Here is a 14,934-nt window from a genome sequence, read left to right as displayed (position 1 = left end):
TTTTATTTATTTATTTGTATCACACTTATTTAAAAAAAAAAAAGAAAAGATGCAACTTTGATGGTCTTTTTTATGTGCCTGGAATAACAATATTTCAGAGAGGTAGATTAGTATTTCAAAGTAACTGGCACTGTAACATTATCTACCTGTGGTACATGTGAAGGAAAAAAAGAAATGGCGTGCCACATTTTCGGGCCCCAACATGTTTCACCATCTTGCAACTTGGTGCGTTGACGCCCTTATTAACTAAGGAAGGTTTCCTCTGTGCATACAGCCCTATGCCTTGTTAGAATTTAATGGTTCGTTACTCAAAAAAGTAATACTCTGTACTTTTTTTAAGTACTACATTACTTAATTACTCCCAGTAGAAAATAATTTGTCACATTACTTGTTACAATACTACTGTTGCAGTACTGTAACATCGCTTGAGGTGCATACCACTTGTCTAGTGCAAGTCTTTGCACTTAGTTAAGTCCCAAGTCAAAAGTCATGTCCTGAGACAAGTCATGGTTCCAGTCCTAAACAAGTCAAGATGCACCTATTGTCAAATGTAATGCAATTTAAACTACACTTTAATTTACAGAAACCATGAATGCTTTTAAAATGTTGTGCACATATACTTACAAATTACTGGCACCACTATCTTCTTAAATTTTGGTGTCTTAAATCTTCTTGTACATTTTTTGTCTCCAGACAGCATACACTGTGCCCATCCTGGCCTTCGCCTTTGTTTGCCATCCTGAGGTCTTGCCCATCTACAGTGAGCTAAAAGAGTAAGTAGTCTTCTTCCCTTAACACCAAGCAGTGAAACAGAAGGTAAACCGACCAAATTAAACATATTCTCTCACTATCAAGCCATGTAGATATTAAATTTATTTACTGAAGTTGAAAAGTATCTAATGGTTGCATATATGTATTCAACACTTTTACTGCAAGTCTTCAGTAAACCTAAAGAAAGTGAGGTGAATAAAGGAGATGTGACCAATATATTAAATGTGCGTGTTGATTTTCTGCAGCCGCACCCGGAAAAGGATGCAGAACGTCTCCAACCTGTCCATCTGTACTATGCTCATCATGTACATGCTGTCGGCGCTGTTTGGCTACCTCACCTTTTACGGTAAGTGCGATGATACAGAAAAGTAGTAATAGCAGGGTTCAAGACAGGCCCAGATTTGCCCGAGTCAGTTTTCACTTGTCTATACAAATTGTCTTATTTACTGTAGGTTATCAATTGACAGCAAAGACTAATGGGTACTGCACACGTGCAACTGTCAATAAAGAGAAGGTGAGATGGCTTACATCTTAGCTACTGCCATCATCAGCTCCAAAAAGAAATGTTTCTGTCTTTTTTGCAGGGAAGCAAGTTGCTAGATTTACTATCCCAGTGTGGCATTTTTAGCAATCTTTGCTGTGAAAAGTCAACTAAAGTCAACTTTTTCTGTATTTCAGACACAAAAATACAAAACAGAGATTTTTTTCCTTCCCTTTTTTGTGCTCAACTAATTACACATTTATCCTTTCTTTCTCACCCAACACAGACAACGTGGAGGCAGAGTTGCTCCACACCTTCACCAAGGTGTATAAGTTTGACACCATGTTGCTGCTGGTGCGTTTGGCTGTTCTCACTGCCGTCACTCTGACTGTCCCCATCGTGCTGTTTCCTGTAAGTGCATCATACTCACACAGTCTGTCCTTGTTGTCTCTTAAAAAGCTTTTTTTTGTTTTTGTTTTAGGACAAACAGGCAGTACATGTAGTAATTCAAGTATTATGTTATGGGGTCATTTCTAGAGCTTTTATATTTATGTTCATTACAGCAATGCCGTCTTTTTCCTTCATCATCTTTCCCAGCATCATTAAATGTGGCCTGTTTAGGCGCTGATATAATTTGATTCACGTCAGCAAACACACGCCGCCCTTGTAATTTAAAGTCTGTGGCCAACGCCAACCGACTACTTGTAAAACCTTTCATTCAGTAGAACATTACTGCCACTTTTGTATCATTCTGCTTACAGAGTGTGTTTTGTGTTTGCTGCAGTCAGTCTTTTTTTCTGTCGTATTCTGGACGCAGCTGTTTTTTTCCTGGCAGTTCGGTGAAAAAAAAGAACACACTGTTCGGTTTGGCATTCATCTTGTGTCGTCATCTTAAATCCCAGAGCGCACAGGCTGAGGTTGTAATCCGCCACACCTCTTAATTGCACCAACAAACATGCCTACACACACTTTTAGATCTTAACAGTGAAGCCTCTCTTGCTTTTTGTGCCTGTTTCTCAAGTTTCTCTTAAGCTGGGATCAAAAGGTTAGCAGCAACCAAAACTTATCATCACGTTTGTTCACACATTCGAACACACTCTCCTCTTCCTTCTCTGCCCATATATGTACATGGACTAATTTTAGCTTGGCCCATGTCTCAGATGAGGGGGAACAAAAAAGGCTGATGGCCAGAGGAAGTTTCGTACCCCGTTTTAGCTTCCATGCACACACACTTGCACACGCACACACACACACACACACTCTTGATTTTATGAAGATAAGCAGCTGTTAATTTGTGAGTTGTTTCTGAAGCAACTGCAGCTACAGAATCCAGCCAGCAGGGGGCAGCACGTTTGTTGCTATCCAGTTACCGGAAAGTGCCGACAGCATGATGCAGCAGTGACTGCATGTTATGGCCTCACACACGCCCACACACACACACACACACACACACTGAGAGAGAAACACACACATTAATCGAGAAATACAGAATATAAAGGCGCACACTCATCATATGTACACACCATAGACTGTATATAAAGATTTATTTATGGTCTATGGTACACACACATTCAGGCATCATTACATTTTGTTACATTGTTTGCTACGTTTTTACCATTTAGCAGGGACATTATCACACTGGGTGTTCCCGTTCTGGCTCATATTCCTCTGACTAACACACACACACACACACACACACACACACACACACACACACACACACACACGGCTGTTATTTCTGTGTATGGGAATGTGAGAGAGGATCCCCCTCTCTCTCTCTCTGCAGTGGAAGTTTACAGGCTCAGACTGGACAGTGGAAAAACCCTCACCCTGACCGCTACCTTCAGGGAGATAAAGGGGCGGAGCCAGTGAGACTAGGAGTGGGGGGCTAGCTGGCAGGGGAGGGGAGACAGAGCCACAAACCACTGCCAGGGCGACACAATACTCCGTATGTGTTGTGTTTATAATAGAACTGTTGGAAATTGGCATTCGGATCTGCATCAGAGATAAGAGGAACAATGTAGCTATTGTCTGATGGTGGTCATGGAATACTGAAATGTCATCTGGGGAATATTAGGAAATTGCACTAGGATGAATTATGCTAAATGTTAGACACAGCCCTTTAATTTAGCTTCACTGTTGCTGCAGAGCAATCCATAAGTGGAAATCTGTCAAATTGTGCAAGATTGCCCAGTTTCAATTTGTCGCATGCAAGTGGATAGTTGCAATTTCACAGTGTGTTCAAGCGTTATGAGTTTATTTCAGATAGGCCCAACCTCTAAGAATTTATGAGCAATTGTGTATGAAATATTTTAAAACAAAATAATTCTTCTGGTTATGTCATAAACCCAACTGCATACTAATATGTGCCTTCCATGTCTATGATTCACCAGTTTGGTTAATCGCAAGCATGCAATAACATGCATGTCTCTGGTTGCCTCACTGTTTTCATATTTGGCACAAACTGTTTACTCAAGCGTTAGAAAGTGGGAGCTTCCAGTGCAAACGTTTTATTCGACTCCAGCCCAGTCCTCTGAGTTGGAACTGTATGCACAATGAGTATATTTTGAATGTATTTGAAACAGAGAAGAGCATCACTGAGAGAGTGAAAGGGAGGAGCACCGAGATAACAGAGCAGATAAGAATTTGATAAGGATGGAGAAACACAAGACTGAAACTGGATGCTGCAGAGCAGCTGAGGGGAATTGTTCAGTGAAAGAGAAAAGCAGAAACATAGCCTGGGCTCAGGGTTCAAATCCCACTGCAGCCAACAGAAACCTTTCAGCTTGTGCATGGGCCTCATCACAGCTATGAGGCTTTTGATAATAATAAAAACTGGTTTTGGATTGTGTTTACCTGCATGGATTCTGATCAAAAGGTGTGAGTCATTGTATGAGTCAGTTTTACTTTTAAACACTAGCTGCTGATGGGAGGATTATAAGACAGTCAGTCCCTTGTACAGATGTACAATAGGACCCACCGGCTATCTTACACAGGAGCAAAACATTGGATGTGCGTCCTTTTGTCATTGTTTTGCGCTATACTTAAGCATCTTTTTTTGCCGTTTTGTGTCCCTTTGTGGTCTTTTTGTGTCTCTTTGTAGTACTTTCATTTTATTTTTGGTCTTCTTGTGTGTCTTTTTTGGTTATTTTGTTTTATTCTTTGTCTTTTTGTGTCAGTTTTGGTCTTTAATGTCTCTTAGTAGTCGTTTTGTGTCTCTTTTTGCCATGCTTTTGCAGTCATTGTGTCTCTGCAGTTCCTTTACACCGCCTTGTGGTCTTTTCATGTCTCTTTGTGGTTATTTTTGTGATGTATGGGTTTTTGTGTTCTGGACCCAAAATGGCTGAGATGGACATGAGGAGCAGTTTTAAGAATTTTAATAGAAAACAAGTTCACAGGAAATATGTAGGCGATGGTGACAGAAGGCAGGCTGGCCCTGGCCAGGATTTCTGAAGATGTCTGCAACTGACTAGGTCAGTCTGAAAAACTGAAACAAAGGAAATACACTGAAGCACTAGGAACACGACGGCCGGCAAAGCAGTGAGGCACACGCCGAAAAAAAAAACACTGGTAGGTTCAGAGAAACAAAAGCTAAAAAAAACACTTGCTATAAAGAAGCAGCAAAAACTCTAGAAATACACAAAGGTAAGCCCAGGGACAACACTGCAGGAAAGATCACTGAAAAGCACTACCAAACAAGACAGAACTATCTGGCAGAGTAGCAGACTGAAGACCAGGCTTTTATGGAGGAGTTGATCGCTGAAGATTAAGACCAGGTGTGCCTCACTGCCAGCTCAGGAGAGAGAGTTTGTGCCAGCCACACCAACTGCCACACACACTGCAGCGAGAGAAACAGAAAAAGGAGAAAACACAGCAAAAACGAATGCCTGAACACAAAAACCCAAGCCACAACAATGTTGTTGTTTTCGTTGTTTTGTGTGTTTCTTTGTGTTTTTAGGTTTTGTTTTGTTGTTTTGTCTATTTCTCTGTGGTTGTTTGTCCATATTTGTAGTTATTTTGTGTGCTAGTTAGTTCTTTTGCATTACATTGTGGTCTCTTTTTTTGTTTGGTTTTTGCTATTTTTGTGTCTGTTTTTCTTTTCTTTTTTGTCATTTTGTGTCTGCAGTCATTTTGTGTCTCTTATGGTTGTTTTACCCATTTTTGTAGTTACTGTGTGTCTTTTTGCAGCACCTTTGCTTCACTTTGTGGTCTTTCTGAGTGTTTTTGGTCATTTTCATTTTAAGTCTTTGGAGGGGATGACACTTTGACCCCATTCAGTAATCCAGCCATGGCTGAGAGATAGTAACATGAATAAAATGGCTGACCTTAGCTAATGCTGTTTGTATGGTGAAGAAAAACATTATTTGTGCACACATTTCTAATAAGAAATGCATGTCTGTGCAGAGCTGGGAATGTTAATTAACCAACCATGACTACTCACGCAGTACATTAAATGCTGTTGCTATAACACAGTGGAAAGACTGAAGAACTTGGATGCATGTTAGGCATAAGATCAAAAGAGCCACTCAGTCGCATCGTCGCTCTGCCAAGATTCCATCTGACATTTGAGAATCTCGCCTTGAATCCTCCTGACCTTCATTTTGTGGAGAAATGCTGCTGACCTCCAGCTAGAGATTAACGTTAGCTTTGTCTGCCACTGTCCTTGGCTCCAGTGGGGAAGTTCTATATGAGAGACGAGAGAATGTGAGTGTGGGACGTCAGGAGACATGCGTTGTTGAGGCATGGAAGTGTATGTGTGTGTGTGTGGGTGTGCAGTCACGTGAAGGATAGATGCTAACAGGGGCAAGATCACACAGGGCTTTGCCAGGATCTAGTTCATAATGAAAGGGCTTAATGTAGAGTCAAACATGCCCCAGTTCTCAGGCCCCAGTTGGAGATTGAAACCATGGGAGATGGCTGCAAACGAGCTGATTAACAGCACCACTGTCACCTTTATGTCTTAACACAAAATTCTGGTCTTAATCCAGACCTTTCTTTGAGTGGGGCTAGCTTGAGTTCTTGTCTCTAAAGCCTCATATGTTGCAGTTTGTTTCTTCGTACTTAGAAAGTAGTTTATATGTTTTTTCTGCCTTGTATTTGAAGTTAGCAGGAAAATCCTGATTAAAATTAAACAAACCATGAAAATATCTTTGGTTTTCATGCACATAATAGTGCCTTCACTATTTAAAACTATAGGAATAGTAACAATTAGCTTAAAATCTGTCTTTAGCTTTTAATGTCTGTTTTTAGCCTAAACATTTGTTGTTAGCCTAAACATTTGTTGTTAGCTTAAACTTGTGACTTCAATGTCGACTTTAAATAAAAACTTTGTCAGTGTGCAAAACACAGCTTTCTGTGCTGAGTTCCAAAAACTTGATAGCTGTTATTCTCCTTCCCAGGAGACTGTTAAAAGCTCCTGTTGACATTTTTGTCTCTCTTTCTAATTAAGGGGCCTTTATTATGAGTGTTTAAGTTGTAACTTGGCCTTATTAATCCTAAATACAACATTTTACTTTTACTTTTCAGATAAATCATTTGCCACGGAGAACAAAAATGGCTGCTAGCATATAGTTAGCCATTGATAATGTAGCAACTCTATGTTATGGCCAGCCATCGTCTCCCAGCTCTCTCAATCTGCCAATCATCAACATGCATGATTTAGGTGAGCGTGCTTGAGGGTGGTTGGATTCTTAAGTTTCGATGTAGTCTAAAACACTTTGATACGTCTTTCCTGTTGATATTTTTTCTTGAAAGGGGACTTTCCCTTGCTGCGTGTAGTTTCAGTTCACGTCTCAGCATCCGTTATATTCAACAGCTGTCACACAATGTCTGCTACTTGGTCACTGGTTTTGAATGTACTTGTGCACATGTGCACCAGACTTACACATGGAAAACACAACCTTCGTTTGCAGTAAATGTGCTGAAGTGCACATAATTTATGTTTATCTACTTATAATTTGGACAAATTTTGCAGAACTATCTCATATGTTATCTAATTCTTCCAAACTGATTAATCGAAGTAAGAATTAAAAGTTTACTTGGTTATCAAAAAAGTTGCCCTATCTTAGTCCCTGGTTTATTGCTAACTGAATGTGGCTGGATGAATCTGGCTGCCTACAACTAGTCCATCCACATACTCTGTGTGTATACATATGTGCGCAGGCATCTGACAGCTACAGAGTAAGGAGTAAAAACTGTGCAAATATCACAGGGTGAACTCCAAAGACTGGCCAGGTAACAGTCGAGTGCTGAATAGTTTGGATCCTTGGTGAGAAATGCCACGTCAAGGCTCGAGTTTTCCTAGTTTACTTAATTATGCAACAGCTAGTGGGCTACGGAGGCAGGGGAGAAGGAACGCTTATAGATTGTTAGGAGGAATGCAGCTTAAGTGTTGTCAATATCTCCCACAAGACGTGGGCTAAAAGTGGGGACACGTTTTTGGCAGTGGACAGCGAAGCACAGGCGCCATCCCGTTGCCTCTTGACAGTCATGATGGAGGTCACTTGGTTCAATCTGACAGTGCAGAAAATCCACTTAATGTGATTTTTTTGTCCCACTGCACCATGCTCAGAGATATATATCTTGTGCTTAAATCAGACATGAAAGGGTACAAAGGAGGCGTGTGGTGTTCTGCCAACAGTTGCTCTTCAAAGAGGAAAAGGTTGCACATGCCTTGTCCTTTTCATGTAAATAAAGAAGTTACTTTCCCCTGAAACTATTTGCATCTCATATTTCATTCTTCTACAAAAGTTTGCCATGTCTGAATTTTAATTTGTTTATATGGGGACTGATGACCCTATGCTGCCTTAATGTGGGAGTAGTAAGTAAAAGAGGAAGGAATCAGGCAGACAGAAGAAAAGAGTCATCTGCAAGTGACAATAGTTGCTTCACATAAAGACACACCCCTGCAGGCGAGCCCGCCCTCCTCTAACTCCCGGCTGATGCAATCCCATGCTTCCATTACGCTGTGGGAGATAATCCCCTGCCTTTTTGAATGGGTGCTTTAAGCCCCGCCCCTTGTAACCTTTCCCTCTGTGGCCTGCAAAGTGGAGGCGCTTCAGGTTTCACCTGATATCTGCAACCTTTCACCCAGTAGAGACTTGAACAGGCTGCCTGTGGCTCAGCAGCACCAGGCGTCTTAGCCGGGATCTCCTGGTTCTGTTTCCCCCTCACATACACACACAGTCTTACACACACACTAGCCTCATAGCACTTGACACACTTCAGTTGGTGGCCAAGTTTGGGAATCAGCTGTGGGCACAGGCCAGCAGACACACAGACTGCTGTTGTTATTTTTTTCTTTCTTTGCTTGAGACAGATTGTACGTATACAGAAGAGTAACAACAGTGGCACATGTTCAGTAACCTCAGTGGGGAAAAAACAAACTGACACTAATAAAGTTAACTAAATGCTCTGATTTATGCACATTCCCTGTCCTCACTCAGTTGATGGTGATATTTCTAGAACGTGGTTATAAAATCAATGAATTGATTTGTCTGAATCCACATGATCAAGCTAAAGACTTAAATATCAATGCTTTTTTCTTTCAGATCCGCTCCTCAATCACCACGCTGCTGTTCAGCGGTCGAGAGTTCAGCTGGACTCGCCACATGCTGATTGCCGCCGCAATCTTGGCCTTTAACAACATGTTGGTCATCTTTGTCCCCACCATCAGGGACATCTTTGGCTTCATTGGTGAGTTCTGGCTGTAAACACAGTTACACACAGGAAAGAATCTGTGTGAACTCTAAATCTTACCATGTGGTGATGTGGTTTAAGGACAATTAAACAAGAAACATGAAGAACTCACAACATGGACAAACATGAGTTAATAAAACGGGGCGTCAAACAGTCGAGGCCTGATTAGCACCTTCAGTTCAGGGGTCGTTTCATGAAGTAAAGACGTTGGAAGTACGAAAGCTTAAGGTGTCGGGTCGAGTCAGCTGTGCAGTCGCGTGACCGCTGGATCTAAACACTCACGTTCTTGTTGCCAGCACATACAAACACTGGAAAGTACAAACATGTCTCCCTGACATCATGCTGCAGCGTGTTTGCACAAACATCTCAAAGCTATAAAGAGAGAATTCTTTTGGAAAATCAAAAAGCAAAATGGCTAAAGCTGCCTTCACATGATAAGAAATTTGCTCTTCCCTCACCACCAAGCAGGGCGCAGTGGTACAGTGGTAGTTGTTGAGGTTGACGTACTACTAGGTATATGGGTAGGTTACCAAAGAGGAAGTGGGTATCCTCTAATAATATGTATTTCAATGGCTTTTGGCTGATAGGTGGGTATATTGTAAACCACCAGAAAAAGAGGTGGATATAACCCATAAAGCTGTAGTTCTCCAATGATAAGCTGTTGCTGCCAAGTGCCAAAGGATCATTTCTATTAGCTGCTCTCTCTCTCTTTCTGGTTAGCATGAGCAGCAACAGCGGCTAATATTAGAAACCAAGACGCTAAAATAGTCCCGAAAAATTTCACACTGAAACAGTGACTCTCTGTTAAACCCGTTAAAAACCGCTGGGTAATACTATCCGTTTGGTGCAAACAGTTAGCCCTGTCACTCTGTGTCAGTGAGATTTTACAGGTTTTAAATCAATAAATTTGCGTTAAAGTTACTGTGATCAGACAAAATTGCAAGGTTGCACAGACTTTAGAGGGATTAGTTCAATTTGTGTTAATTGTTGTGATCACAACCTTGCAACATTTGTAAGGGACCGATTATTTACTGTGAACACTGAAAAGTACACATAAAAAAAGTCGTATCTCTGTATATCCAATATTTTAAAAAGCAATTGTCTGAAAACTTCAGTTTGCTAAATCAATCGTCCTGGTTTTTATTGCAGGTTCCTCTGCTGCCACTATGCTCATCTTTATCCTTCCTGCTGCCTTTTACCTCCGTTTGGTAAAATCTGTCCCATTTCGCTCCCCGCAGAAGATTGGGGTAAGTGTGCGGAAACACACAAACTCTATCATCTTTCTCACTATATCGTTTTTCTTACTCTATCCCTCAAGAGGCTGATATGGTTCTAAAAACGTGACTTGTCAGACATTTCAACAGATCCCCGCTGTGCATCATCACACATTTAATCACAGTTATTCCCTCCTCTGTCTTTCTCTTTGTTATGTCTCTCTTCAGGCGACCATCTTCCTAGTCGTGGGAATCGTCTTTATGATTGGCAGCTTGTCGCTCATCGTCCTCGACTGGGTCCACAACCCCTCGGGTTCCAGTGATGGTCACTAAAGCCCCAGTTCCAATCTCAGATTCACATTAAAGAGTGCAGCGAACCACCTCTACCGCCACCCCTACCACATCCCACAATGTCTCTTCTGGTTTGTCTCCACTGGTCCAACATCTGGGAACAGGGTTCATCAACATTTCCCTTCATCAAATCACAAACATTACAACATATGGACATATTGTGCTGCATTCGATGAAGACATCTTCAGTTTTCCCCCCCAGAGAATATCAATGGAGGGAGACTTTTTTGCTTTTTTTTTCATTTTTCTTTTTGTTGCTGTAAAGTTCTGGATGTGACATGAGAGAATCAAAACTCGGAGATGGTGAAACTGTGGCCAATATGACAGCCTAAAATCATTGTCATCGTCCTTATAATTTCCACCTATTAAGAGACGGAACAAACTGTGCAGCCCTCACCCAAAGCAGATCGATGAACTGCAATCTACAGGGCTGGAAAGCCGATGCAAGTCCCTCAGTCCTCTGTGCACTTGAAGGAGACAGTTGGAGGGGGGAGTGTGGCATCCTCCGTGAAACAAGGAGCACTTCTAGCATTACATTTGACTTTGTGTGTAAAGCTAACACGCACACACACACACATAATTACACAGTAAACCACATCTACACCTGTATTTTCCAACACCTATTCATGAAAAATTTCTGAAATTAACAGTCGGTTTAACCCCCCAAAAAACCCATTTAAGTCAATCATGTGGAACTTTTGTTGTGAAAAGTTTTTTTTGCTGCTCTGCTACATTTTAACAATCACAAGATTCGCCAAAGTCTACATGCACATAAAATTTTAACTTGATCACAGGTTCATGCATACACTCAAGGGTCCTCCATACCAGCTTTTTTCATTCTGGCTGTGTACAACAAAGCAGAGAGATGCTTTTAGTATTACCATAACAGAGGAATCTGAACAATGTACATAAAGTATGTCTACTGAAAAAAGAGTGTTGTCCAAAATATTATACTTTGCATCATACGGCTCTTTTCTATTAAGGTTGTATGAAGCCAAGTGATCATTTCTACTGCACAGTATATACACCTGCTGGACAGCTTGGTGTATGCAAAACCATACATTGTTATCTATATAGATGATGACCAAAAGTATGTATGAAAGATTACTGTACGCAATTTCAATCGGCCAATTTAAAGTGATTTAAATTCAACGAAAAGTGGCAAACATAAAAAAGTTCATATAAATTCTGAAAAATCTGTAAATTCAAAATGCCATGACGGTAGGAACATATTTTCATCTTGTGCCATATTACACTCATCGGTCCCCAAAGAAAACTATCTAAACTGTAATGTCAGAATGTCAGATGTCCTTGTTGTGCTATTCTCCGTAAAATAATAGTTTGACATTTTGGAAAAGTGCTTATTCACTTTCCTGCCATAATTTAGGTGTCTCACTGCTAAATATGAAACTAACGTCATAGCCAGCAGGTGATTAGCTTGGTATAAAGACTAGAAAACAGCTAGCTAACTCCCTTTAGAACCACAACATGATGGTTTTACATGTCAGTTTTCAACTATATTCAACTAAAGAGATATAATGTTTCAATTGCTAATCTTAAGAGGTGCTAGTTGGTGGATTTTAACTTTCTACCTAGCCAGGCTAGCTGTTTTCCTGTGTTTTCAGTCTGTTTGCTAGGCTAACCATCAGCAGGAGTTGGAGCTTTATCTTTAACATATAGACAGAAAATTGTTATAAATCTTCAACAAATTGAATTTGCTCTTTTTTCTCTAAAACTGTTAAAGTAAGCCACATAGGAGTTAAGATTTGGAAGAAGCTGGAAAATAAACAATGTCATAAACATCATTATGCGCTTGTTGTAAAATAGGAGCTACCTTAAATATTGGTGTGACCCATTTAAAAAGAACATGACATGAACTTTTTAATTTCTCACCAAACCCCTAAAAATCCTGCCTTTGAACCTATTAAGTTGATTAATACAAAAATGCTTAACCTTACTGTTGCAGAAAATTCAGATAGCGTGTTTGGTTGCTAAATCCATAATTAACAACCAGATACAGTTTGTAATAAGATTAAATTGTGCCTTTGGATTGTCCTCATTATAATTGGCCGATAGTGGTGCCTTTGGTAGAATCATTGATGACAACACCAAAACCTCATTTCATCTCTTCTCCGAAGCCGTTACATGTCACGAATACATCCAGCCAAAGTGGACAACATTTATAGATCCTTTGTGGATCTACATACATGAAACAAATTGATATTTCAAATGAAATAGTGTATTATGTGCATGTTTTTGGATAACAAACATGGTCTTTTTGGACAATTGTATATGCTCTGTAAATAATCTTTATTTTATGGTACACTGACACTCATTGTCTGTGAGCGGGTTGTCAGGGGATTCTGCCTTACAAGTCTTCTGCAATCCAGTGTTTGGTTTAGTATATATATAAATATTATAACGTGTATTAGATTTTTTTTTTCTTGCTGTATGACAGTAGTTTTTTTTCTTTATTACAGGCTTGTATATTTGTAGAAAGGTTGGTCTCTATATATCCATTTTCATGTTTTAATGTTAACTTTTCATATCAGGATAAATTGATCAATGGCCTACTTCATTACATCGTTTGCCCAGAAATCTCAGAAACAAGCCAACACGTTTCTGTAGCTTATTAGCTTCTGCTGACCAACACTGGGTTAAAATTAAAGCCACAAGTAAGCAGTATTGATGTTGAATGTGTTTTCGAAAAAACAGTGCTGTAACACTTAACAGAAGCAAGACATTATCATCCGAAATATTTCGTTATCACACTACAGGAAGGTTCTTACCATACAAAACACCTTAATAATTTGTTAAAAGAGCACACAGCTCTTCTATTTATCACACAGCATGGCACGTATTAATGTACCATATAGCAATGCTAACATAAAGCTGTACTACTATGCTAACGTGTAGCTGTAAACCTGCGCTAACATGTAGCTGTACACCTATGCTAATGTGTAGCTGTACACCTATGCTAATGTGTAGCTGCACACCTATGCTAATGTGTAGCTGCACACCTATGCTAATGTGTAGCTGCACACCTATGCTAATGTGTAGCTGTACACCTATGCGAAGTTGTAGCTTTACACCTATTCTAACGTTTAGTCATACGCCTATGCTAACATGTAGATTAACATCTATGCTAACATGTAGTTGTATACCTCTTCCACAGGATAACAAAATAAACAAGAACCTTCCTTGTTTGTTCTTAAGCTCTATCAGGACAATCATACACAGTTGTAGTTCATACCTTACTGTGGCTTAAAATACATATCACTGTTGTCATAGAAAAAACCTTTTCTAACCCACTTTTGGTGAGGTGTATTTTCCATGACGTTACTTGAACTGAAGCTTTCCACGGCCTGATTATATCAGCAAGCTTCATGACTGTAGGGTCCACGCAGCCCCTTCAGTACCCGCTATGAATGTTTAATAATAGATTGTTCTCAGTTTGAAAATCTGGCCCACCCGCTCTTAATATCTTCATGTATGTTTGGCTGTTAGTTCAGTAGCCTCCTGCTATCAGTGGATTATTCTGCTGGACAACAGCTTTGTCTCTTCCTCAGGTTGAGTCGCTAATTTTACGAAGGACAAGAGGCGGCAGATTTTTAATAAAATGTTCCCAACACCACACCTCTACCCACTTTAGTATCTCAGGTATTTGGTCTGGACTAATATTTCCTCTCACTTTTGGACAACTTCAACTCTCCACCTCTTTTGCATGATTGAGCCAAGCTGTAAAATGCTGTTATATATTGTGCTGGCCTAGATGAGAAGTCGTCTTGTGGATCTGTAAGAGCACACAAGTCCCCAGCTAATTTTGACAGTGTTTAAAAAGGAGTTGTACAGAACCTGCCTTATTTTTCTATGGACCTCTAGCCGTGGAGAAGCACTGGCTCAATGTTTCTGCTGTTCACAGCGTCTCTGCTTCCTGTGGATCAGGCCAAACATTTAAATTTGTAAATGTACCCAAACAAAGGGGATTGTTGTTTTGTATCAGTGATGCTGTTTCATTATGATGAACAATAAAAATGTGAAATGAAAAAGTTTGTTTATTTCGTTTATTTCACCTGCCCTTAGTTTGAGTAGGTTTAGGTTTAATTCCAAGAAAGAAAACAAATAGACTTGATGGTACTGGTGTACTATTACATAAGTCTCATTTTTAATGTGTATGTCTTTCTATATTCAAACACTGGGCTTACATAACATGTCCCTGACTGTTACATCTCAAGACACCAGTCTGGACAAAGTCATATTTCTGGCATAATGATCAGACGATACTCGACTTCTAGAAATAAAATAGAATCTCCTGTTCCTGTCTAGGTAGCGTCTACTGCTGACATGTAACACCAGCTTGTAATGTTCCCAGAGGGTCAAAACAAGAGGTGGGGAAAATTAGTTAGGTAACCTATTTCTT

The 14,934-nt window shown here is 40.1% G+C and overlaps 1 protein-coding gene across 3 annotated transcripts in view; it reads left to right on the top strand.

The window, feature by feature from the left end:
* Positions 1 to 14,563, top strand: part of slc38a4 (solute carrier family 38 member 4) — a 42,325-nt gene extending 27,762 nt beyond the window's left edge. For all 3 annotated transcript variants that reach the window (XM_088073055.1, XM_088073056.1, XM_042511029.2), the window contains exons 11-16: positions 694 to 773; positions 1,017 to 1,117; positions 1,539 to 1,663; positions 8,803 to 8,947; positions 10,100 to 10,197; positions 10,393 to 14,563. In XM_088073055.1, coding sequence (XP_087929181.1) covers positions 694 to 773; positions 1,017 to 1,117; positions 1,539 to 1,663; positions 8,803 to 8,947; positions 10,100 to 10,197; positions 10,393 to 10,497 — 654 coding nt within the window. In that variant the 3' untranslated portion in view covers positions 10,498 to 14,563. The remainder of the gene's footprint in view (positions 1 to 693; positions 774 to 1,016; positions 1,118 to 1,538; positions 1,664 to 8,802; positions 8,948 to 10,099; positions 10,198 to 10,392) is intronic.
* Positions 14,564 to 14,934: the final 371 nt, after the last annotated feature.

Source organism: Plectropomus leopardus, chromosome 22 (genome assembly GCF_026936395.1).
Source record: "Plectropomus leopardus strain MGB_pleo_1.0 chromosome 22, ASM2693639v1, whole genome shotgun sequence".
Lineage (NCBI taxonomy): Eukaryota > Metazoa > Chordata > Actinopteri > Perciformes > Serranidae > Plectropomus > Plectropomus leopardus.
This window is presented reverse-complemented; position numbering and strand designations above follow the sequence as displayed.